The sequence below is a fragment of the Hermetia illucens genome, chromosome 5 (assembly GCF_905115235.1).
Source record: "Hermetia illucens chromosome 5, iHerIll2.2.curated.20191125, whole genome shotgun sequence".
NCBI classification, from domain to species: domain Eukaryota; kingdom Metazoa; phylum Arthropoda; class Insecta; order Diptera; family Stratiomyidae; genus Hermetia; species Hermetia illucens.
Window position 1 is genome coordinate 69880560 of NC_051853.1, and position 26417 is coordinate 69906976.

Sequence of the window (26417 nt, forward strand, 5' to 3'; positions counted from 1 at the left end):
TAATCTGTTTTCAGGATATTGAGGTTACTTGGTGAAACGTTGGAAGAATAAAGAGTTAAATATATTTCTTAAAAGATTTTTTTTCTTTATTAGTCTAAGTCTACGTCATTTTGTGTTAATCTGAAGTTACGATCGACCTTGTTTTAGCCCCTTGTTTATTAAGATGTATGCAAAACTTCAGTTAGTTTCTTAAGGAGTTATATCTGTTTGGATTTTTTTCTCTATTTGTTTTATTGGCTTCAAGATACGCTAAAACAGCCCTAGCCCTATTTAATAACCTTCCTCTATAAAAAATAGAAATATTTAAAAAATTAATTTTTGGGAATAATTCCTAAGAAGAAAGCCGCTAAACACTCACTTTTAAATATGGAATTTCAGCAACCAGAAAAGAGCAAAATATGGTTATGGAAGCGCAATTGTATGGTGCTAGGATAGCAGAGTGAAGTTAAAAAAAATTTTATGAACTATATTATTATGATCTCGAAAAGTGGTAGCGTTTTTAAGCTTCAAGCGACTTTTTCTTGAAATCATATTCTCGAAATCGACGAACAGTAGAACTTGACATGAAAATTTAACTGTAACTTCCTCAGTTGTTTATCTACTAAAGTACACACGACTTTAATAATTGATGAAGATATTTCTTGTTAGTAAATACTTTAAGTCGATTTTTTTCATGTGTTTCACTAGTTACAATTATGTAGAAGAAAAACAATTATGTAGAGAAAAACATTGATTGCACTTCCAAATGGTGATTCAAAGGAGTTCTATTTGTCGCCGCAAAGGACCTCCAAAAATAATTGCTTCGAAATCGAAAATTTTAAAGAGAGTGCAAGTGCAAGTGAATTGTTATTATGTAACAAACGTTGAGACTGAAATTTATTGCAAATGTTCAATTTATTTTGATAAAATAAATAAAACTGCATTTTATGTGAAATTATTGCGTTGTATACGGCGGCCTGGTCCGGTGGGGCTTCAGGGTTACGCTGGATAGGTGAGTAAGTTTCCATCTAACCACCTCGAGGAGACCGCCGGAAACTGTCTTCGGGCGGGCCAAGAGTGTGCAAAGCCGAGCTGGGAGTAGGTTTATCCAACCAATGAGGATCTTTTTGCCTTCTGAACACGTTTGCATGCGAATCTGCCGGGGGGATAAACCGAAGCAACAGCCCTGGAATCACCCTTCTTGAAATGTTAAAGTTCCAGATAGGACACCAAACCAAGGTTACATGGCCAAGGGGAAACTTGGTCTCTAGTATGTGGACTATAAATACCTTGGGCATCTTCAGTTTCAACTAGGACCCATAAGGTGGTAGTCTAGTTAGCCATATATTTGTATTTCCCGGACGGAGATAGTGGGGATTTCTAGAAGCAAGGCGGCAGACGGAATAGTGGTTTTTAGTCTGAACACCACAGTACTCTTACCCCGAAAAGGAAAAAGCCGGCCGACGGAGTGAAGTGGCCAGGTGTTATTCATAGACCAGCACTAAGACGACGTTGTCGGAGCTAGTTATCGAGTATCTCGTGGTTGATAAGGGGTGACAGGGGGATGCATTTTCTGATTCAATTCCTCCAAGATGGTTCGTACGTACCACGCATGTGAGGGTCAGTTATTATGAATTTACCAGATAAATCTGTGTGTGTTGTTTATTGTTTATTGTCAGGTGGTTTCGCAGAAACACTTATCAATAATAAATCAGATAAAAATCATTTTCAGGGGAGAAATGACTAATTTGTTTTGTTAGTTGTAAGTTTGTAGGATACTTTTGAAATTTGAAGAAGTCATGTTTGAAGTACATGGATAAAGGGAGGAGCTAGTGAGATTTTCTCAAAGTTCTTTATCATTTAGTTTTTGTTGCTTGATCTGTAAATTTTTTATTGAAAAAAAGAAATAATTTAATTCGTCTTAGCTACAAATCACAAAAACTTGAAATCATTTGCATATCTTTACCCACAATTACTCTACATTTAGAAACCAGAAACACCCAAAAAAAATGAAGAAAAAAACACATCCCGCATTTCACATATTTATTATCACGTTATTATCAGCATGTTTGTCATTATTTCTTCACGAAATAACGTATTGATAGATTTTTTGCTTCCTTGATGGAATCAACTAACGATCCGATGAGTCGCTTGTATTATAACATTACTAAGATGTTGATATCTGAACATTATGAGACATAGGGCTTGCTTTCGCTGGCTTTTGGCCTTGTCTTTTTTTGTGGCTACTTGTGTTATTTCCGCCAGAAAAAAATAAGTTGAACAATAAATAAAATTGGCGGATAATGAAAGGGGGTATGTCCAGTGACCCCCTTCCCTATTAAAGAGAATATGAGTCACTAAACACCTGAAAGTGAGTTGCTTTTGGCATTCAAAACAGAGAATTAATGAGTGCGAAGGAATGAGGATCTAGCTTATTACTTTGCTAGTTTTCTGTGCTTTTACTTTCGTCTTATTTTTACTAATAATAATTATCAACTTTCCCATGCGGATTCACTTTGCAAGTAAATCTATATATATACCTATCTACCTAAAGATGTTCGTTATTGAGGGTCAAAACAATTTTTTTCCGTGTATGAAATGAGTTGAAGCCCTTCAAAGAGTATGGCCTGTGCCTCCCCCTCCTGGTCCTCGCAATTGAAGATTTCAAGTAAAATCTTCACTAATTTAGTAGGCTTCCATACAAATCAGATGGTAAAATAATTGCTTGACATCCCTATTTTTTCTTCCCAAAATTTAAACACTAATCACTATTGACAAATGCGATAGTCGATATTCTGGTCCCCTTTTCCAGCATGTGTGACAAAAACGCTCGCCTAAATGGGGTTTCGTAAGAAAATCCTTGTCCTCTCAATATGTTTTTGAAGAGAAGCTTCTGTCATTGTGCAGCACCCGTGATAATTTCATACATTTTAATTTTAATGCTTCTGTTTCTGTTATCTGAAATTGTGCTAAACAAATGATATTTCTCCAACAGCAGGACAAATGCAACACAAACACAAACTGCGACATGATCGAGAGACTGATGTTCAACCAACTCTGTCACTGTATCGAAATATTGTATAAGCCAAAATCTTTACTCGAACCTAGTTCAACTGATATCTTGTATGTACAGTATATCGGAGCACACATGTTCTCTACTCCCACGTTGTAGGTTAATAGACTACTTTTGAATAAGCAGAATTAATTTGAGGGATAAGAGTGCAGGGGAATATCCGTTACATCTAGCTAGAGGCGTACTAACGTTTATCAAATTTGATCAAATTTTGAGGACACAATTTTGAGACAAACTGAAAACTGTCTTCGTTCCTGACCTCCTTCGAGTTCAAAACAATTGAAAATTTTGGAGTGGAGGTCAGGCCTATTGATTCATTTTAAGAGTTTTTCGCTCTCTCAGTGATCACTATGTTATTAGACAACTTCCATGCAGCCAGGTTTGAAACCAATTCGTTTCTAAGACAAGATAACCAAACTTCTTTTTTTGGCTAAACGATTTTTTTTTGTTTGCATGTACTGTATTTCGGAAACCAATTGTTCCCTTTTCAACGCAAAGGGTATCGTCGGTTCCCGAATTACAGTATCTGCCAATGACAAAAGTTTTTAATCAAAAACGGAACAAACACTCTTCTCCTTAGTACTGAAGTTTCTTGAAATATAATGTCGGTAAATAATAAAATAGAATAAAAAAAGATTTTTTTAGCAAAAAACGCAAAAGCATTCAGACTTTTAATAAGAATTTATGAATCAAAGCAAGGTAGCAAACGGTACAGTAAGATGTGTAGTGTAGTTCCTTTAATTCGTGGTAATAATTAAAGCAAATCACATCAACTGTGGTTGGGAAGGTTAATAAGTTGCTTTGCTTGCTAACATTGAAAGCATTTGTTTAGAATTCGTCGAAGGACATTTTTCGAATAAAGAAATCGCGAAAAAAGTCTAATAGCTATAAGTGAGGACTAAAAAGGATTTCTAAGCAAGAATACCAAACTCTGTTCTTGATTGGGATTTTAGCCTCATTTTGAATTGATAAAAGGTGAGAATAAGCAATTGATGTAATTTATTGACTTGCGTTAAGATAGGATGGATCCCTTATTTTGCAGTTGCTAGAAAAGCATAACATAAATAAGTACAAAAAAATTGAATTGATAAATTTTCAAGTGTTTGTTTATATTTTGCATAAAGATTAGTAGTAAATGAAATGAAATATGTTGATAGGCATTAGTTGGTCCAATTCTGGACTGTTTTTAAAATAGCTAAGACGGATATATATAATTCTAAATATCAAACATCACATAAACCTGCAACGAAAAATCTGTTAGCTTCCAGATAGATTCTTACGAAGTCTAGAAGGCCATATTTATTATGTAATAACCTGAACTAATATGTATTTCGTAAGGAAAGGAGTTTAAGTCATGCTTGTATATAACTGCCCAAGGTGATTGACAATAAGAATCACCTGTAATTCTAGTTAGCAGTAAATTGTGATATAAACCGTATAATAGCTCTATTTGTTTTTTGTTTAGTACTCATTCGTGCAAATATCCTTTCTATTATTTCATAACCGGTTAGAATAGCTTGTCTTGTGATTATTTTAGTCGTTGGTATTTCAATCACATCAAGTGTCACAATGTAACCAAGTAAAGATGAGATGAATAAAGACAAGGTCGTAGAGTGACATATGTGTATACACTCTTTATATTTCAGCAGAAATATTAACAGTCGACATAGCAATTATGGAAATATTGACGAGTGTTAAATAGACTAGATTTATTGTTTGTGGTAATTCATATTCATATATTGTTGAAATTTTAAAGCCAAAAAACAATACAAATGTGCACTTTCCGGCAATTTTTCAAACAATTCAATATAATATTTTATATTTTTCTAGTCATTAAAATTTAAGACGCAATATACAGCCATACAAAATTCCATGCATGCATACATATGCGCACGCGCATCTTTAATTTATCGGTATTTTGAACTGAAAATTTCACTTTGGTTTAAAATCGTTAAATTGGAAATTCACGACGATTATCATTCTGAGCATTATCTCAATATATACAATCTGTTAATGAGAAAGATAAATATAATGTGAATGCACACACTGTCTCATAATTTATCTCATTTAATTTGTTTACATTTACTATAATTTGAATAACTTTCTCAGTGAAATTTAATATTTTCATTTTCCTTATGAGTTTTTATTTAGGTTGACATTGATTTTCACGAGATAATTCAAGTATTTTCACGGTCAGGAGGTAAATATTTTATTTTCTATCATATGATATTTAATTTAACATTTTTATTAATTTTGATGTGTAGGCACTATCAAATATTTAAATAGTTTGTGGGCACACGCATGTATTTCTTTCGTTTGTGATAATATTAAATTGTGACATCATTGTTGAGGACGGTTTTTGTATTTTTTGCATTAATTTGATGAAAATTAATTGAATATTTTTTAGTTAATTTTCCATTCACAAGAGTTGAAATAGCACAAAAAACTCACCTTAACTGGCTCATCGCCATCGTAAGCATCGTTTTTGTAACCTGAACCGGCTGTCATTGTTGTTTTCTGCCAAAAAAGAGATACCGAAAAATAGGAAAATTAATTATTATGGAAAAAAATTTAAATATCAAAAATTAAATACTAAGATAACGAAGAAAATAAATATTCAAAACAATGCGCTATATTCTGGCGAAAATATGATCATAAATCACTGTCATTTGTTGTGCCTCACCGTTCAACTTGAGTTTTCTTAACTAATTTACTGCAAGCCGAGCACCTATGCACTATTCGATAATAGGCGTAGTACCCCTAGCGTACCATACCATAATATATGTGTTATTTTTGAAAATAATCTTTTATTTTGCTTGGTGAGACGACCGTAGTGCAGAATGTTGATTGTACATTTTAACATGCTCGAGTTGGAAAAAATCCGCATTTTATCACGAAATATATGTAACGTAAATATTTAACTTACTCGTTAGATATTTAAGCCTAATTCACTGCTGAATCACCGAACTGAATGATTTGCTTTGAAGAGAACTTTTCACAATCGAATAAATAACGATTTTACTGGAAAACTCTTCAGCATCCAATCACGATCCGATATTATGTGATTTGTACGAAGCCAAAGGAAATTCACCGGAAAAATCGCCACTTTCGGGATTTCTCAAATATTTTTCAATTATTTAAATACACTTTTTTTTACTATTTAATTATTTTGCAACACACGATATGAATTTTAAGAGACGATTTGTTCATTTTTCGGGAGCTTAACAGTTTTCTGGCCGTTTTTGCACCGATAGCTGTTGTACTCCGTATATTTAAGATTGATACACGTCTGCGCAGCTATACGTCTGTGATAAACTGGACCCCAGTGGAGCAAATCGATTCCAACTTAGGACCTGTGCTGTATATTTTGTTACGAGCTGCTCGGACTAGCATAAAAGTTGTTACGAACCCGGACCCAGGCCGATACGACCATGTTGTCTCTTCAAAGACCTGTTCATACCAGAGATTTTGTCTCGTGAGCGTAACATTCGCCAATATAAAATATCTTTAGATAGTTGTAGCTTTTGATGTGACCAGTTGTATAGTTCTTCCGTTGAGTACTCCCAATTCGTTAAGCAAAGATACATCCGTGCATATACCATTATTGTTAGATATGTGCATATCTCAATGAATATATTAAATTAGTTTCGCCTTAATATTATTATTAATTTCCCCTGGCAAATTATAGTAAACTTAAATATAATGAACGGATAATGATAGATTTGCATGGTGACAGAGAATGGCTCCAAAACTTTCACGGATGGTTTTTATGTCATGAGAAGTGTCCGCTTTGCGGTCAATGATTTGTTTCTAGAAAATAAGACCTTTTGAACGAAATAGAGGAATTCGAAGATTTTATAGCAATATTCAGAAGTGATTCTACATATGTAAGGTAGATTAAGAGTTGTAGTAATTTTATTTTTTCTATGATTTCTATACAGAAAAAAATCTAATCTCTACTCTGGGAGTGTAACAAACTTTTTGTGTAATCGTAATTTCAACAGTAGAAGGATGCCTGATTAAGTCGTTTGCGATTCGATGGATTTCAAATTTTATTCTGGTCATTGTTGATGGTTTAAATTGCTTTTTGGAAATTATTTGAGCTCACCATGTAATTTTTAGAGTTCAATCAAATGAAAAATGTCCTGTTCGTTCATTTTTAAGAAAACTAAGTATTTGAATTAATTCTTCGAATGGCTTTGCCTGTGAACTGATTCTCAGAATTGGAGGAATAGGAGTTTTCATTTTATGGCTTATGACAGAAACTATAAGATAATTCAAAGTTCGCTTGAAATGCATTAGTAATTGACAATGTTACTCCTCTCCATGTCGGTTTCAATAGCGCATATAATATCAAATTCACTTTATTGGTGCATCCTTCATGGTCCAAAACGAAATTTACTTTTTGAAACCGTGCCATCTATTATTGAAGGCATATGAAAAAATTCTACACATCTTTACTAGTTTTTACTGTCTTTGATTTCAAAGTTAGCCAATTTTGGATTTTACCTGAATACGTTGGCTTCTTCGTGAATTTCGGGAAGCACTAAGCCTTTAAAATGATGGATTTGACATTCATATTTCGAAGACCTTATCCCTTGATGACTTGTATTCATCGAAGATCTTGACTACCTTTTACAAGGAGTGTGAAATTTGGTCCAAACATATCTCATATAATCCTTTGTAATTGTTTGATGCCTGGAGTTCCACATCTACGTGGCCACTGGGCCTTTGAAGATTTCAAAGAAGTTGATTTTGGAATACCATCAAAACTACTCCGGAGAGTGAAATTTACAATGGCGGATTTCAGAATATAAATTTAGTTAACATCGGGGGTTTTCAATCCAGTGATCAACAAACGCGTTACTTTTTAAATCTATGCAAATAGTAGTGTAACCTGATGAGTTGTACATATTCATACATTTCATCTTAATGCCAGAAAACTTCTCCTAGATTTAGAATCAATAACATCGAATTAAGAGTTAATTGAAGATACATTGAAAAGACAACATCGACCGACTTAGATTCATTCATCTAACTCCAAGTAAATTCCGCATAAAATGGAAATGAAAGGGATTAGGTCAAGAGACGCATCACAAGCAGATATATTCTACATCATCCCAGTTATGAAATTGATTGATCTGTTAGGGACTAGTATGGAATGGAATAATCTGATGTCCTTAATACGACATGAAGTTCTGCTTAAATGGCCAACCTACAATGAAGGCAGTGAAAGGAAAGGATTTTCAATCATGTTTGAAAGCGTTTAATATGACAAACCTTAGGCCACAAAAACACGCTCAACCGATGGGAGAATTCGACTAACGATGAAGATTGAAGAGAAACCGAGAAAATTGGAGTCAATACAATCTTAAAGATCAGGTCAGATTCGGACTGTGGCAGCATTGAAGGTCAAAATGGTTTTTATATTGTATCTTTTCTTTCCGTATGATAATGGAAGTGATAAAATTTTGGATGTTAAAAAGTTATAATTTCCTTTTGTGATACAATTTAATAATTTACTTTGGCGTTTAGGAGAAAACCCCATTATTTACCAAGCTTCTTGTCAGAGAATTAGGAAGATTTTTCAGTTTCCATTGATATTTGCTGATTTTATTTAATATTTCCTCATCTACGAAATGGAACTTTAATCACGATATAGGTGGGTGTCCTGATAAATTAAGGTGTATTTGCTAATAACGAAGAATGTTTACTTGCGTTTGCTGAAGCAATTTGATATTTAAAATTTTCAATGCAGCTAACAATTGAATTCCACACGTCCAAATTGGTTAGATTAGTGCTAAAATGTGTCAAAATTGGCTAAAATATCGATTAGTCAGGCATTGGACACTATTTACTTTTAATTTAGCTTGGATTTTGTGGTTCGATGTGCGTTTCCCGTCATTTGATTAAAGCGGTATTTGGATTCAATTGAATGAAAAGATCAGGTACGTTTTCAAATCAAGATAAACGTAACATGACAGCTTTGAAGTTTATTTGCATGAATTATTCATGCGAGTATTGTATGATCTAAAGTTTGGAAAGCATCCCCTGAATTATTGTATAAGTTAAATAAGGCAAAATGGTGTGAGGGCGCACATATAAGCAGATTGCCTCAGTAGATACTTCAAAAACATATATTAGATGCTGCAATGGTCCTAAAAAGTTACAAATACTTGAGGGGCTGCTGCTCTGAGGGGATAAGTTCTGTAGATGGAACTCTCCTATTTTAGTCAAAAGAATCGAGCTTTCAAGTAACAAAAAATGAACATCTTTGCAGGCAGAATCTTCTAACCATACCCAATTAACTAATGTACAGGGTTTTGTTGGAACCCTGGGCGATGTTGGCAAAGATAGTTGAGCAATATTTGTCTTCGCTTGCTCAGTTCTTTTCTTGGAATTCGAATTTATTATGAGCTTGTCTACTAGCGAAAGAATTTTTGATGCTAGCGTTTCCTTCTTCTTCAGTCTTTGTCCTGCTCAGGAGGGCGATTGGCTCGTCTTGATCGGTTCCGTCAATTTACTCTATCAAAGGCCTATTTTGAAAGCAGTTGGGAGGCGATGTTTCGGCCGGCCATTTGGTCGTTTTCTATCGACTTAGATGTTCAACCGTAGATGGCGACAAGGCTTACGATACTGCTGTAAATTTTGTATTTGAGACGCTCGTTGATACTTTGGCCACAAAGAATGCCAGTTATGAAACGCCACTTTTTCCAGGTTGCGTATTTATTTAACTTTCTAAATAAACATGTTTTTTTATAAGTGGCCCGCTAAGTTGCTATACACTTTCATCATCGTTCGCGCCACTCTTGAAATTTCAGGCCGTCTTCTGCGAGCTCCTTACATTGGGTCTCCAGAGCTTTTACCACTTCCTTGTTTGTCTTAAATTTTCGGCACCTTAGGAGGAGTTTTACTTCAGGGAACAAAAAAAAAGACACATGGGGCTAAGCCCGGACTACTGGTGGGTGAGTACAGTTTTGTTGTTGTATCTATTCTAAAGGGGCACAATAGTTCTTCAAGGATGCGGTGCGACTTTCCCTTAACAGAATAATAATAATCTATTCTAAAACTCAACTACAATATGAAGGTCCTGCATTGTCATGGTGCAGTAAAATTTCTTTGATGTTCTTTGGAACCGTTTTTTTCTTGATGTAATACAAGATGGTGATCAGAACAAATTTTTAATAGTCTGCTGTAACTGTCTGAATTTGGAGGACTTCATATTGATATAAAAATCCCTGGGAATCGAAGATGATTCTCGTTTCATGTTGAAACGTTGCACTTATCATCCACTCCCGGAAGAGTGTAACACACATTATGAAAACGTCCAATCTGTGAGGCGATCGTATAGATGGCTAAAACAATGCTGAACACGATGGTATGCAGTGTTTTTACCTTACCCAACACAATGTCCCTTTCCTTTATGCAGTTATAAAGGGAAAATCAAAAGCTGTTAAATCGAATGACCGAGACTGCCTTGCTAAGGATAATTCCAGCAATAAGACCATCACCGAATTTAGTTTTCATCAAATCGATTATGGTAAGTGCTGCATGCTAAGTGACATCTTCCTATTCAAATGTTGTTTTTCAAGGCAGCAGTTTCAGTTTGTTTCAAAACTCATTGGCATTATCTCGAAAAATAAATGGCTTGATGACACGTTCGACATGGTTTGGGCTCTTACGTCTATACGATCGGAGAAAGACATATATATACCCAAGATTTTCTTTAGAACTTTACTGAATGACATCCGAAGTATCGAGGAGTTCTGTAGTTTCGTTGTTTTATTGGGACATCATTATGAGGTGGACAAGTAGGCTCACATTTTCCGAGTAAACTTTCTAAGGTTAATTTATTGGGCTGAATGTTGAACATTTTGGAACCGCAATTCTATCTTCTGAAGAATGTGCCTTTTGGGGGAAAAGAATACGATTTGAAACGTAAAAATTTCACAATGAAGTCAATGATACAAGATAGCTCATGTGACTACTAAAAGGACAGGAAAAAGAATTAGACAATATTCTACTAGGCAACATGGTAGTTTTCAGGCGATAAATATCGAAAAATTCGACCGTTCATTCTATAGGATCACTTTCAGGAATAACGAATTTATCGATAAAAAATCCAAAGTAACAACTATAGATATTTATTAATAATCTGCAAGATTTCCAGAGTAGCTAATAAGTTTTAAAATGCCATTTCTCACATAATCAACGAGGTTTTACGCAATCAGGGTTTGGTAGTATTCCGTGCTAGGGGTACTGCTCTCTTAAGGTCGCTAATGTTATAATACTGCCTGTGGTTGTTGTAAATGTGGCAATGAATAATAGCCTAAGGTTCCTTCGTTAGATCTATATTAGGCGAACAAATGGGGCATGGCAAAACATTGGGTCGTTGAGCACCAAATTAATAACTTGTTCCAAATTTATGTGAATCCGAACATTATCTTGGAATCTTGGAATGTAGAGTAAATTGGAGGAAAATGATGAGTACCGGCTTCCGGATTTTCTCAGAGGGCCTAAGATGATACAATCTGCCATTGAAGCCGTTTCATTAAGCTAAACTGCAGGACCGCCATCGGAAAAATTTAAAAAAAAACTGTGGATTCCTCGAAAGATCATTTCAATGATTGGAATTCTAAATTAAATTCCTTTTCAATAGAAAATGGTTGGTGCACACTCAAAATCTAGGTTTCTTCATGATTCGCTGTCCGAGCTTTAAATGCGTGGTAGTATGTCTTAACTACATGCTATAGAGTGTTGCGAATTTGCCGTACTTTCTAAAAAGAATTTGTAGGTCAAGTGGTACGCGATCAATGCGCCGCTTCTAGGTTAACCTCGGGAAGCGTGAAAACAGGCTAAAGCACTCCTTGATCTTCTTTGATCTTTGTTCCTTTCGGCAGCGGGGTACGCTTGAGATTCATTGCGGATTTTCTCATTACGAACGCTATTGTGGTTCAACGCAATATCGCCTTTTCAATTTTCGCAAAGCGGAACTCACTGTCTTCGGTAGCCGGCTAGAACTTGGAAACAAAGAAGGCATCAGGGTGAACGACATTGCGGTAGATTTTGGAAGGAGATGCGTATTATCTAGGTCAGTTTCGAAGGATAAATATTTCAGCAGCAGACCCATGTAGAAGCAATTTGATTTGAACAAGAGAATATATTGTATACGCGCTCAAAAAATCTAAGAAACAATAAAGGGGCGCCTTAAAATAAGTAGGCAATTAGATAGGGGTAGGACAGGAATCCTACTGCCGCCACATCAGGATCGACTGAAGCATGAAAGAGGAAATTTCATGCAAGAAGTGGGGGTTTCTCATATTCTATCATATCTCGACATTCAGGTTAGCAAAATGTTTGGCTTCAAGTATAGTTGAGTCCACGCTACGATATCGGTTTAATAACTAGGTGTTTAGATCCATTCCGGAGCAAATGTTGATGTTGTCTACTGATCTTAGGAGACGAAAATTTCGTTAATGACGTGTCAGAGATTGAAATATCAAAGGCCTAACCTTCGCTTCCGAACTAATAAGCATAGAGGTGAGGAAGTGCGTGTCGATTCGGTAGAACGCATTATGTATAGTACAAAAATCAAGGATGATCTACTGATCATTTCAAAATGCTCGTGGTCATTGCACTTACTGAGGATTAAATAATTTACGCAAAAGTTATAACATTTATATTATACATAGATATGAGATTGCGATAATATCTAGTCAGTAGCATGAGCACCACTCAGCCGGTCTTAATTAAAATCTTTCATTTCATAGTAAAACCGAAACAAATTTGAGAACATTTAAGTTGCAACTTAACAACTACACCTACATATTTTCGCATTTCGTCAGTTGTCTTTTCTGTTTTTTTCTATGAATAAAATGTTAAACAGTTACTGTGTCAACCACCGCATAAAAATCGTATACAAAACTTTGGATCTGCTATGCTGTGAAATGTAAAAGCTACTTCAGTAGATACTGATATTAGTAAAAGTTCGTTAAGCTGAAATCTATCCACAGTAAATATTGGATTATTTTCATTTTAAAGGAATTTATCTACAACATTTCATAATATTTACAGTGATAGCCAATTAGTGTCATAAGTGAGACACGAATAATATGAATTTTCATAAATTTTCCTGTTGATAAATATTGGTTTAGTAACATCAATTTGTATTAGAAAATCGATTTATTGATCGTGGTTGTAGGCTTACAAGTCATTTCACTACTCCGCAAATAGATATATAGCAATATATATTTTGCTCAGACATAAAAATAACTTCCGTTATTAGCCTGAACACAATTTCTGTGATAAAGGGAATAGAATCTTTTATATGTGGTATCTTTATTGTACTTAGAAGCATTCAAGAATATAAAATTTTTCGCTGGCATATATTTTTAATTAAGCAGGCCTGAGAAGGCGAGGATTCCCCCAGTTGGAAGTTCTCTTGCGTGTTCGGCATTTTCATTGGAAAAAGGGATTAAACGGGATTAGCATAATTTTCTTTCCCGACCTGGATTTTCCACATAGTTTTTACTCCGCAAAGAAGCCTTGCAGTTGAAATAAAATAATAATAAATTGTTTTATAGACTTAAATAAAATGAACAAATATTAGTCCATCGGTGAAATTTCCCTTTTTCGCCATATAACTCCGCAAGCTATGATTGGCTTCAGGTTTTTCTTCCAATAATAACAAAGCAACTTTGCCAAAGCTTAACTACCGATATTAAATACATTATTCGTATTTACCCTCGAATTATGTTTATTTACTATTTAGCAAGTTACTTGTTGTGAACAAATTCCGACTCATGAGGATCGTGAGGTAGCAATTTACTTAACTAGCATTTTTTCGTCTTTACTTAGTATTTCCATTATTTCGAAAGTGCTCTTGATCTCCAGTCTTTGAATTAGAACGTGAAGATATGGACTATCTTTTCTTCGCCAATCTTTGGTTAAGACCATAGTCAACCATCGTGAGCGAATTGTGTGTAAGCTTCGCCGTGCTAAGCTCTCATACAACAAGCTGCAGAAGAATAGTACAAGACGGGCTTACCTAAAGGTTACAGCATGGGACAACCATTGTTAACACATATGTATATTGATCGACATATCTGTATGAAACTATGTACAGATTGTCTTGTCTCAGCTTTGATTGTGCTGAAATGCTCGAGGTCAGCAACTCATGAGCAAAGCAACCACATTCCATGCATTGGAGTGCCTGCCCATGGTATCCAAGTATCATAAGAAAATAAGGTGTGAAGTTTTCATAGGATAGGATATTTTCCACTAAAACGATTTGCCCAGATTATATAGATATTCTTTTTTTTATTCTTCTAAAACGCGAACAGCATATAGTGAAGAACGGGATTTCAATTCTATGGTACTTAGAACCGGTTCGATGATATGATAATAAGAAAAAAGCTAGCACAATAAAAGTGGAAGAAAAAGAAGTGTACCAGCAAATAACAACAAAAGAAAACGGAAAATAACATTAATAAATATTATGTTTTGTACATACTCCTCCAGAACGTGTTTAACAGACATGCGAAAACTGTTATTGCTACACATGTCATGTGTCGATAAATCATTGTAGATATTCAAATAAATTAGGCATTAAATGATTAGATGATTGCCTAAATTTACATTGAATAGGAGGAAGGTGATGTCGAAGTCATATTCGAAAATAAAAGAATTTAATCTAAATATTTCTATGATATCAACAGAGCAGTAGGTTGAGATCGATAGGATTAAAAGTGAATTTATATATCAGCATATCTAATACGGTTTAAAGAAGTCAAATGCAAGTTGAAACATCTGCGGTAAGTGAATATTTAGTTTCTTGTTGATGCAGTAAATAAACTTCAAACAATATTATAGAGAGTGTAACCACTATTTATGTACTTTTCTTTCTATACAAATGTTAGAATGTGCTACAACTTGATAACTCTTCAAACTTAAAACTCGAAAACTCCTTTCTAAAAAAAGCTAGCCCCTCCCAAACAATTGTATTTTTTCATAAGTGACCCATTATCAAGAAAGGATTGAACCATTCTACTTCCAATTTCAACTTCTCCACTTAAAAATTACATGACAGATCATTCAGAGCTCATCATTATTTTTGAAAATACTAAAAAAACCTGCAAATTATATTATAACGAAAAACTCTAGATCTGCATCACAAAAAGTTCCCGAGTTCGTTCGAAGCTAGAAGTCCCCTTAGGCAGATTAGCACTACTAAAATTATTTACAGTCCAGTAAGTATAGTATATGTATATAGCGAACCTTAGAGCAATGAATGTTGAAGTTTTTTTAATCCACTCTAGGGGGTTTCGTTATTAGCAAAAATGGCGCCCAATGTGGGTGTTCATCAAAAATTCTGCTAAATTGGTTTATTGAAAAAAAAAGCAAGGAAAGACTTTGCGTTCATTTGTGCGATGTTTATTTAGCAAATGTAGATGTTTCTGGAGACTCTTCCTTCCTTAGTACAAGGTATTTTGGTTATTTTTTTCTTTCAAAGGTTCAACTTTCACGACGTTTATGTTTAGCTCGAGACGAGATTAGTCCGGCATTTAGCGAGATAACAACTCAATATCAGTTTCGCAAAACTAATAATGTGAAGTAGAATAATTTCATCTCATCTAGTTCATCTGAATTACTACAACGGTTGTTTTAACTTTTTCCTTTTTATGGATTAATCCCTGCAAGTGATTTTATTTGAGAATGCATGATCTGATTTTTCTTTCATATGTTATTCTATAAGGGTATTATGTGATGTTCACGACTGTGATAAAAAATTTCGACTTGAGCCAAAATCTGCGTAATCGTATTGTGTGTTAGATGGTGACCTCCTAAATTCGGGCTATTTAGGTATTCGACTACACTTGTTTCTGTGGGGTGCCACTTTTTCAGCATAGTTTTGAGAATAGATTGTCAGATCATGTGTGATACACTGCTCGGTTATCATTGCGAAACTTTAACTATCACTGGTTGGTGTAAATTCTGGGAAAATATCAGTACGTCATGGATCAGTTTGCGTGAATACGGAATACGTTTTAGCGATTACGAAAAACTAATTGCACTGCAACCTATTCCACTGAAGGATACGAACCTGAAACAACATCTGATGTGGTCCCTCTGTTCACAGGAAATAAATTGATTGCAGCAATGAAAACATTGAAGAACAATAAGTTACGGATGTCATAAAGACACCAGCATCCGGCCCAAGGATGCTTATAGACATGTATAATGATTGTTAATTTGAAGAACTTTTCCCGGAAATATGGAAGAAGGAAACAGTTGGTCCTACTTAGTAAAAGGGATTTCATCTAGTCACCCCTATATAGACCCCTCTATGCTGAATATAAAAAAAATTATAAAGCTCGGACTGACGAAAGCAGATTTAAGGACTAGAATTCGACTATGAGAGGAATCGAACACGAAGTTGCAAGAATGAAACTAGATCAACGTGGAGAATACTGTAGATTTATCTAGAAGGTTACGATCGCCAATGATTTCTTCTAAGAGAAGAAAGTAAATAACCTCTGGTACAGCCCAGGATTCCATTCTGGGTCCTGATTTCTGAAATATAATATATGGCGAGATTATATGCTCAAGTGAAATACAAGTATGCAGCGACTTAAGCAAGAAAAATTGTTGGCATGTAAAGCAAGCGATGTAGTGTCGAAGATCTCGGAAAAGGTAAGCATAAACTTCTAATGGCAAATATGAATTCGGTACTGTTCTATAGCAGCAAGCTATGGAGTAATTTATTTCAGGCGTAAAATTAACCATTACATTGCCTGTAGGATGTATATCCTAATTTACTATAGCTTCAGCGTACCGCATAATGTCTGCAGCGGTAATTGTGGTTATTAACGACATGATTTCTATTGATCTACCTACGCAAAATCGAAAGAAAATTTGTAACGCCAATGAAATAGGAGTTCCACTTTAGTTAACTGAGTCTCGGGACGAAACCTTTCAAAGATGACAGGAGATCACATAGACAGCATAGGCAATGAATTGAAAAATATTTTAAATAGGTAAGCTTTCACCTGACCGAATTTGTGTCTGGATATGGATATTTTCAAAAATATCTTCATGGCATGAGAGAAACAGAACACAGAAAATTCATGAAATTTGTTCGTTTTATTTGCTTTGGTCTGAAATAAGCAGCAAAATGGAAAAGGAATAACTACATCACTCAAGGAGAGAAAGATTAAGTAGAATATTTAAATTCGCATGAATGACTGCTATTTTTCAAGAAGCTGAATGTTAAAAGTTTGGAAAAAGAGAATATAATTTTTAGCTAAAAAAATTTTATTGCTTGCATATACTGCTTTCCGCGTTAAATTCGTGTACATAATGCATTGAAGAAGGGAACAGTTGCTTCCCATAATGCAGTATATTTAAACAATAAAATTTTTCTAGACAAAAAACAGACAAATAATATTTTTCTCTAAAGTTGATATATTGGCAAGTAAAATATTGCTTTAGACTTTAACTATGATTATAATTTGGATAAATATAATGTACGTGCTGATTAATATGTGAAAGTGGAAGCTTCCAATATTCAAAGTAAACTGTAATTATCTTAGCTCTCATAGTATTTATGTGAATTTATATTTCAAAAATATTTTCAAAAGATGATAAAAACCCCTCTATCATTTGCCAAGAAGTCTCTCAAATAAATTTTACATTATATGTATGCCTATATTTATATGCACATAAGTAGCCGCCATTGACCTTCCTCTAATTATCAATTTATGTATATATTAGAAAGTCTTTACAATTAAATTAATTTTTTCTCTCTCGTTTTGCCATGGTTCATTTGATAGATGTAGGAATTCAACTTTATTGGTTCTCAAATATTATCGAAACTAGGACAAGTTAATTAAAATACCAGACATTACGGAAAATATTCTAGTTGAGAATGTCGTAGTGTAATTGTTACTAGGGTAAAATAATTAAATAATAACTTATTTAAAGATTTTCTTCTATTTATAGTGACTATGATAGGTAGTTATTTATGGATTGGTAGTGAAGGTTAACAGTACACAATACAAATATAATAATTTCTATGTAGAGATTTTTATGTTTATAATTACATGTGTTATAAATGGTAATATAGTAGAAATTTTATAATAGGTCGCCTTCTCATTTATTACATTTATTCTATTTTTTTGAGAGAATGGAAAAATCTAGCCAATATTTAGTATAATAGTTATATAGTATAATTTAGTGGAAATCACTTCAAGCATTCGATGGAAAGTAGTGTTTTTGTGAAGTGTATTGAAAAGTTCATCCACTGTACTACGTAACAACTTGTAAATAGATCTGTGTGACACATGATAACTACTCGTTAACTTCGCATGTTAACGATCCATTCAGCTCAATTTTTCTTTAAGTGTTTAATGACTGCACAGATTGACTTGGAAATTCTAATTAATCAAACTAGGCAATGACGTTGAGACGCTCTCAAATTTAAAACTCGAAATTTCATATTTGCGTCAGAACGAAATTCCCCCATAACAAGTTGAAATCATTTTTTTTCTACATAATTTGCAAGGTCGAGCGCCTCAGAAGAGTCTTCAAAAACGGGATTGAAACTGGTGAGGCCTAAACATGTGCTGTTTTTGAATAATAATATAAAATGCTGGGCTTTTTAAGCTAAACTATCATCAACTCATAGGCGTCTTTCGATGTTTGTACTTTTTTTTGCAAATGGTAATATCCTGGTTTTATATAAATAACATGATTTGGGGAATCTGGGGTCGATAAAATTATATGCGCATGAAAAAATCTGAGAGTCTTACGATTTTAAGAAATTGTAGAAATGCTCTTTATCAAACGGGGACTATCTATCTTATGGTAGCAGTCAAGTATAGTGCAAAGGCGCCAGTATGGCGGACGTTATAAAAAAGTGAAATATTTTGTGATTTGTTTACATTTTAAAATGAAATGCTCCAGGATATGCAAATTGAAGCCATTTGCATTCCTGGGTTCGTGTTTTTTTACTAAAAACTATTAACAGGTAAGATCGTAAAGATTAACATGTTTTGAAGTAGTTTGTAAAATTTGTTTCGTCAGTTCGAACTTTGCCGTTAAATCGAGGTAAAATGGAGTATCGAGTTTCCTCCTAGGTATTTCGTAAGTATGAGTAAGACTATAGTAACGTGAAAAAAGACCGGGAGAAAATTGATATAAACAAGAATGAAGGTGGTCGTCAAATAGGCCCTAACAGAGTAGCTTCCCCATTGAATGAGGTCAAGGGGGCGGGGTGAGTAGGTTAATTCAAATGAATGAACATGTAAGCCACAAGCATCTTCAATAGGCAGAGACAAATTAAAAGGATTAAAATTAATGTTATAAGCCGGAATAGTTAAGTGGTCAAAATAGTATGCGGTATATTAATATATGAGTATTATACATACACATATATTAGAGAGGTTGTCTATGCTAATCACTTGCACGCTCTGGATTAAAAAAATTAAAATCAGGATAGCAAACGACAGGTAATTTCTGTTAAATTTCGGAATATTCATAGTCCCATAAGCTAGTCCGAAATTTTCAAATATGAGGTTTGTGAGGGGGGAGAGCGGGGGGGGGGGGGGGGGGGTTGCAAATGCTAGTAGTTAGGGTTCGTTAACGAACATTTAAAACAAACTTTAGCTATCACTTTGGGGAAGGAAGCAACGTATTAAATTCGGCGGTATAAAAGCAGACACATTTCTACAGAAAGCGATAAAACACTGCTGTCTATATGAATAAGCGGCTTCGTGATTAGAGTGTTTGCATTGCATTGAATAAATCATAATGGACCTCGTTCACCAAAATGAAATATCTAGCACCCAATTTAGAAGAGTACTAACGGTAGATTTGCTTTCAATGAGAAGAAGTCAGAGGATATATAAGGGCGGTTATGGAGGGAGAAGCTTACTGCATGTGGTGCATAATCCAAAAATACACCTACGTGTTTTCTGGAAATGTACGTCAACTCCCTCCAGAACTTTCCCAGAAGCTTGAAGCTTACACTCTTCCTCCACTGTTCCGCGCCATGTAGAGTTTGGTCTGGATGAAAGACTTTTAAACTAGACGGAATTGGCAAGCCCCTTGAGTTTCAGAAATGTATAAAAGTGGGCTTCATAATTAGATGAAGGTAATCATGTACAATTAAGTGAAGGTAAGTTAAGGATTATTAATATTTAAGTAGATACAAGTCGTTATTTTCTCAAAAAAATTTAAAGTTCATTGAATTTCACGATAGAGAATTTTCTGGCAATTCTATTAAAATAAAAGAGTTTCAGTTTTTCTTCAACAACATTCATTAAGTTGGCTTCCTGCCAACGAGTTAAAAGACCGGCAACCAGCACGTGTTAGATGATTGTTATCATTTTCAATGTTTATAACTCATCCTTTTTCTTGTTTACAATTCAATGGTCCAAAAATATTTTGACTACAAAACAAGAAATAATATTTTGTAAAATATCAATTTATATTTGCTCGTACATGCAATAATTCAAAAGAAAAAAATGAAGAAATTCGGGATGACTAAGGTTGAAATGAAAAGAAATTTGTCATTTGTTAACATTTTTTCGTTTTTGTTGGGTAAACAATAATATTTGCGAACCATGTCATATTTGAATTGAGAGATGAAATGGTGATAAATTATCTAATAGTCATTCGAACAAAAAAACAAATTGATGGATTAATAATAATAAGAAAGATGCAAGCCCAGTATTTAGTTGAATAGTTAATAAGCATTATATTTCATAAAAAATATTACTCGAAGAACAAATGCATGCATTTAATCGATTATCAATTCTAGCCGTATACGTCGTTATTAATTTAAAAATAACCATTAAAGTCCTTGTAGAATGGTCAAATTGAAGGCAATAACAGTAGATGGTAGATTTATATTCACATGTGCACTGACCGATAGTAGAAACCGAGGTTTCTTGTAGGTAATGGAAATATCAATGCTGGAGGCTTTATCATAAATTGTCTGCGTTTAACTACTCACACGGCATATTAACAAGTTCACTTAATAGAAGCATTATGGACATTTAACAATGATCACAAAGTGTTTTGTGAAGATAAAACAATCCAGGCGGATGAAAATATTTCCAAGTGCTCACAAATATGAATAATTCAATTGTGGGAATGTTGAGAAAAGGGAATATACCGTTGGTAATACCGTGAGGAATTCATGTGATCTAGAGGTTTTTTTAAATTATCAACCCAAGCCTCATTGATTGTTGGCTATGGAAAATTTTTTAATTCAATGCATTTTTCTAATATTTGTTTCTTTTGTTATTTAATTGGCTTTAAGTACATAATGATAATAGAATGATCTATGTAGTCATCATAAATCATATAGTAGCATTTACGCGAAAGTAAGTATAAAGAAAGGTTGGAACTAGTGCACTTTTCCACGAGCATAAATTATCTATAATTTGTTCTTCTACAATGTTAAATTACAAAATATATTTCCTTTGAAATGTTACACTTTCATTGTCTTGAAAAATGGGCTTTTGAGAAAAGGAGTATTTATAAAAATTTATAAGAACATATAAATGGTATTCTGAAATGCGCTAGCATGGCATATACTATAAATCTTATTGCATATAATTTATCTTTATTGCAACCAGGAATTATCATTAAATATATATGGGTAAACATTTTGTTCTGCCAGTAAAATATTTGCGAATCAGTCAATTTATGAGAGAAAATATATATTTGTTCTTGAAGCTATGATAAAAGGGCCAATATACATATCTTAGCCTTTTTACGCCAAAGTTTAACCTCCCGCCCCCTAAATTGGTTTTTGAAATGTATCCACAAAGGGCAAAGGATCTCTTGAAGGTGATAGTGGTTTTTATCTAGCATTAATTAACACACATATGTATCTTTAATTAGGCACTTTTAGATATCAGATTTTCTAGCATGAAGGTTTATATATTCACATACCTTTTGGTTACACAAAGTGCATCTTTAACTTCCAATTTTACGTCCAATTCAACTACATATTGCACCATGCACCCACAAATTGGAAATCTTTTCATTGTTTATGTCAGCTACTGGGTTTTTTTCATATACAATAGTGCATTTATACAGTGATTAGAAAAGTAAATAATATTGTTGTTTTTACTTTGGTAATGATTTGTATCGTTATGTAAAAATTGTGAGGACAGAGAACGTGGGAGGTAAGCATATGTGTGTAAACGAATTGCTGTGAGCAAAGCTAATGGGCATTGTTAATCTTAAGAAGCATTATTTCAACATTTTAAAGTGGATCAATTGGTTAAAAATTTGGTCATAGCTTAGAATGTACATGGTTGATAAATATTTGGAGCTTTAATAATAATGTTATCAAGGTGATCAGGGTATATGAAGAGAGTAAATGAAAGTGTTTGTTTCAATTAGGACACTAATTTCAAGGAGAGGTTGGTATGTGGCTTCGATTTAAATTGTAAACTTTGTGTAAACAAAATACAAAATATCAATATTTACTTTACAATTTGTAGTAGTTGTATCCGTATCCGTTTATTATAAATCAAGGTTTTAGCCCAAATTGTAACAAAGTCAAGGAAATATAAACTGGAAATATTTTGGATAATAATCTACTAAATATCCGTGAATGAAACTGATGATATATGCAGCCGAATATTATACAAATTTGAAAAAGAAGATTGAAAGGAAAATATAAAAATAAACTAGAATATGAAAAAAATATCCGCCACATATCCTAAATTTGTCAATCCATAAAATAGAAAAACTTGTTCCCAAAAATCAGTACAGCCCAGCGTCAAGATCTTTTTGCATAGAAAGAACATTTTGCCTTTCACATTTGCCTTGGTAATTGGTTAAGAAAGAAGCTAATTGCTGCAGTTAGTATGCAGCATACCAGGAAGATGGTGGGTACATAGAGTACCGTAGACAGGAATCTCATCTGAGTTGCCTTATAGGTTAGCGGTTGGGCAAGGGTTTGACACCTTCATCGCGGGGAAAATAATCTAATCAGGCTCAGATTTGGCGGATTTAATGGCAAGTCTCAGGTCACTTACTATTCTACCTCATGTATGTAGAACAGACCCACCAAGGTAATTCTTTAAGGAAGATTTTGATCTCAAAATAAGTATCCTGAATCCGGCCATTTGCTATAGAATATTTCTTTGAAACTTCCAAAGGTCAAACCTTGTGTAAAATAAGTCCGCTGAGGGAGCTTCTTAAGGAAGTTTTTTGTCTTAAGCAGCGCTCTTACCGATTTGCGGACTTTCAGCAGAGTTTCCAGTTGCATTTGCGATAGAAAATAAAGTTAAATTTAGTATGATGGAGTTGAAATCCATGAAAATAAGTTTCGTACAATCCATATCAAGAAAACATTTTTTAGATATGTTATGAATTAATTGTCAGGGCCCGGGACAGGGACAGTGAATAGCAAAAACATGGGGGAGAATACATAAAGAATTCGATCGTCTCATCGACACTTTCAAACGCGGATTTTTCAAATTAATAGTAAAGGGAAAGTTGGAGGGCGCTCTTCAAATACTCTTTTACGTCAGACTACCACCGAAGTTCTTCTTCAGTCAAAATATTTTAACTATCTTATATCTTTTCAAGTCCATCCAATAAATGCAATCAGCAATTCAATCTGGGCGGCCTCATCAGAAATGGAAACCTGGATGTGATGAAACTAAATGGGCTATATATGATAATAATATCGGGCGAATCAATTTATAGTCAGACCGATCAATTTCACAGGGATAAATCCTGAAAACTGTTGCGGATGATTTTCGTGTTTGTACATGTATTTTACGATGGTCCATTATGCACTAGCCATTATTCCAGAGGCGAAGGAAGTACTGAAAGCTTCCTAGCTAGTCATAAAACAATCAATTTAAAACAAGAAACACTCTATAATTTAATGTGAGTTTAATACTACAAAAACATATTGTACTGACTTTGCGATATCGTTAAGTGAACCAGATTCAGATTCAAATTCAAATATAAACGAAAATTTCACTAGTGTTCTTGGCAAGCAGTCCCATAGCCGGCTTACTAGTCACAATTGTTAGAGTCAATGAAGCAGGACACGAGGCATGCCACTCAGATATAGCATCTTTCTCAACGGCAAATTCAACGAGAGATAGATTGGATGAAAAATACTGGGAAACCCTACAGTCCGGATTGGTCTCCCTACGACTATTTAGATGCCGTTTATATACCCTTATACCTAAAGAGAACTTCGACTGTAAAAGACGACATCCTAACATCGCTAATTAGCTGGTTCTTGCTTGATGTGATGCTGCTATATGTATCTATTACGCCAAAATAGAGCAAAAGCTCTAAACTAAATATTTCGGCATTTTAAATTCATGACATTGATGCCATGATAGTTTGTTTATTCATCACCTTCTAGTTTCTCACTGGACTGGAAACATTGCAATTAACTACGCATCTTAAGTTTTGTGCAATTTTGACTATACATAGTTGCATTTCGGTATGAAAATCAAATTGGGCACAGAAAAACAGTTTTTAATTGCATTTAGCTGCAGAAAATGGATTTTTTGAGCAGTTGGAGGAGAAATTGAAATAAAATAGAAAGAATGATGAAAGCAGCGGAAGGAATCATATTTTATAAATATTGCACTAAATTAAGAAAATGTTTTATATTTATAATAAATTTAGCAATGTTAGAATGGAGATTGTCGTTACGAAATTCGAGATTAGATTTCCTTTAGTGATATTAGGGTTACAAAGTATTCCTTGGCAAATTGCTGCTTCCTTGAAGTACGATGATAGGTTTATTAGGTGTTGTAAACCAATGGGACTTATTCATTCAGAGAGACGTGAATTTCAGTTGCTTAACAGTCAATAAATTACTCCCAGCCTCCTGGCAAGTAACCGCATAACATATTTACCCCCAATTACGCTATAAGTAAATCATCTTTTAAATCATTTAAACGAATTGTATAATCTTACAAAATCTGTTATATGAAAATAAACAAATAATAAATTATTGAGGTAAACATCAAACGCAAATGATATGTAGTTGGATTAATGTAATCCTATTTGTAAATATGCATTTTACATGCATTAGTACAACAGTACAATGTTGTTTGCACAAATCACGTGGCTATTACTATTATTGCTTGCACCTAGAATTTTCTGTTATATAATTTTCCGTTAATTCTACTATTCGTCAGAAACATTCGTAATGCATGACAATAGTGCAAGATCATTAGTATTTACGTCTAAGGTTTTGTCTCTTTGATAAAATGCAAAAGTTATTATGCATTTCCTCATTTTTTGTAATTTTTTTCTTTGTTCATAAAATACAGTTTTTAGAAGTTGAGACGTGACGCACATATGCACATATACGAGCACATTTATAATATATAGTTGCATGCTCATATCTATGAATATCCGTGAAGTATTTTATATTTTTTACCACGTTAAAAGTGTAAAATTGGTAATCCATATTTGTCGTTCAATTTAAATGGTGAAAAATTTCAGATATTCACGGCTAATAAGTGTCTAGGTTTTTCAATATTGAGTAGCTTCTAATGTCTCTAATGAGCATCAAAGCCGTTCATGCTTTTTGCATGTTTTTTAGCACTACGAGCGTGGATCTCGATAATTTTCTCTTATCAGTAAAATCTAAGAATTTTTAATTTAACGGAGAGAAATTGAAAAATATTGTATTGTTTAGTACTTGGAACGGAAATAATTTATTGCACTACTATAACAGCTTGAAAAAGCAAGGTGTTTACGGATTCTACTTTAACATGAAGCTTGTTAGAACTGTAATGAAAACATGGTGTGCTAATCATAAGAAAAATAATTGCAGACAATTATGTTCTCACTGCTTGTGTTTTTGTTTTTTAATGCAAGGTTGCAATTTGGAGATTATTATAATTATCAAATTATGCCGAACGTGATTATATTGAAATATTGTAAAGTATAGAGTAAATAATAAAGATAATTATAAAAAGTTTCCACCCTGCTGTGTAGCTAGGTGTTATTAAAAAGAAATAATGATTTTCAATTCCACTTTGTAGAAATACAAGTAACAAAATGATGAATGTTTAAATTATCTTATTTTTAGACGGTTACCTTAGAATGAGTCCCTTCTGCACCTTAAATGCTATCTACTACAGAATGATATAATTACCTGTAATAGAAAGGGAAACATATGTTTAGAAATTTATCAATTGTTTTTGAACTTTCTAATTTTTGTATTGTATTATAATAAAGGATATGACTGCCATTTTTTCATCAATTAGTGTATATTCATGGAATAAAAGCAATGAGAAAGGTTGGAATGGGATATGTGGATTTTAAATGTTCAATTCCACACTTTTGGTGA

At 33.8% G+C, this 26417-nt stretch overlaps 1 protein-coding gene across 3 annotated transcripts in view; it reads right to left on the reverse strand.

Moving 5' to 3' along the window:
* The window catches only part of LOC119656568 (UNC93-like protein), a 149549-nt gene that overhangs the window by 12479 nt on the left and 110653 nt on the right, over window positions 1–26417 (reverse strand). For 2 of the 3 annotated variants that reach the window (XM_038062951.1, XM_038062954.1), the window contains exon 2: window positions 5504–5569. In XM_038062951.1, the coding sequence (XP_037918879.1) occupies window positions 5504–5560 (57 nt within the window). In that variant the 5' untranslated portion in view covers window positions 5561–5569. Of the gene's footprint in view, window positions 1–5503; window positions 5570–5978; window positions 6381–26417 lie in introns of those variants that run through there. The other variant, XM_038062953.1, reaches the window with a different exon arrangement.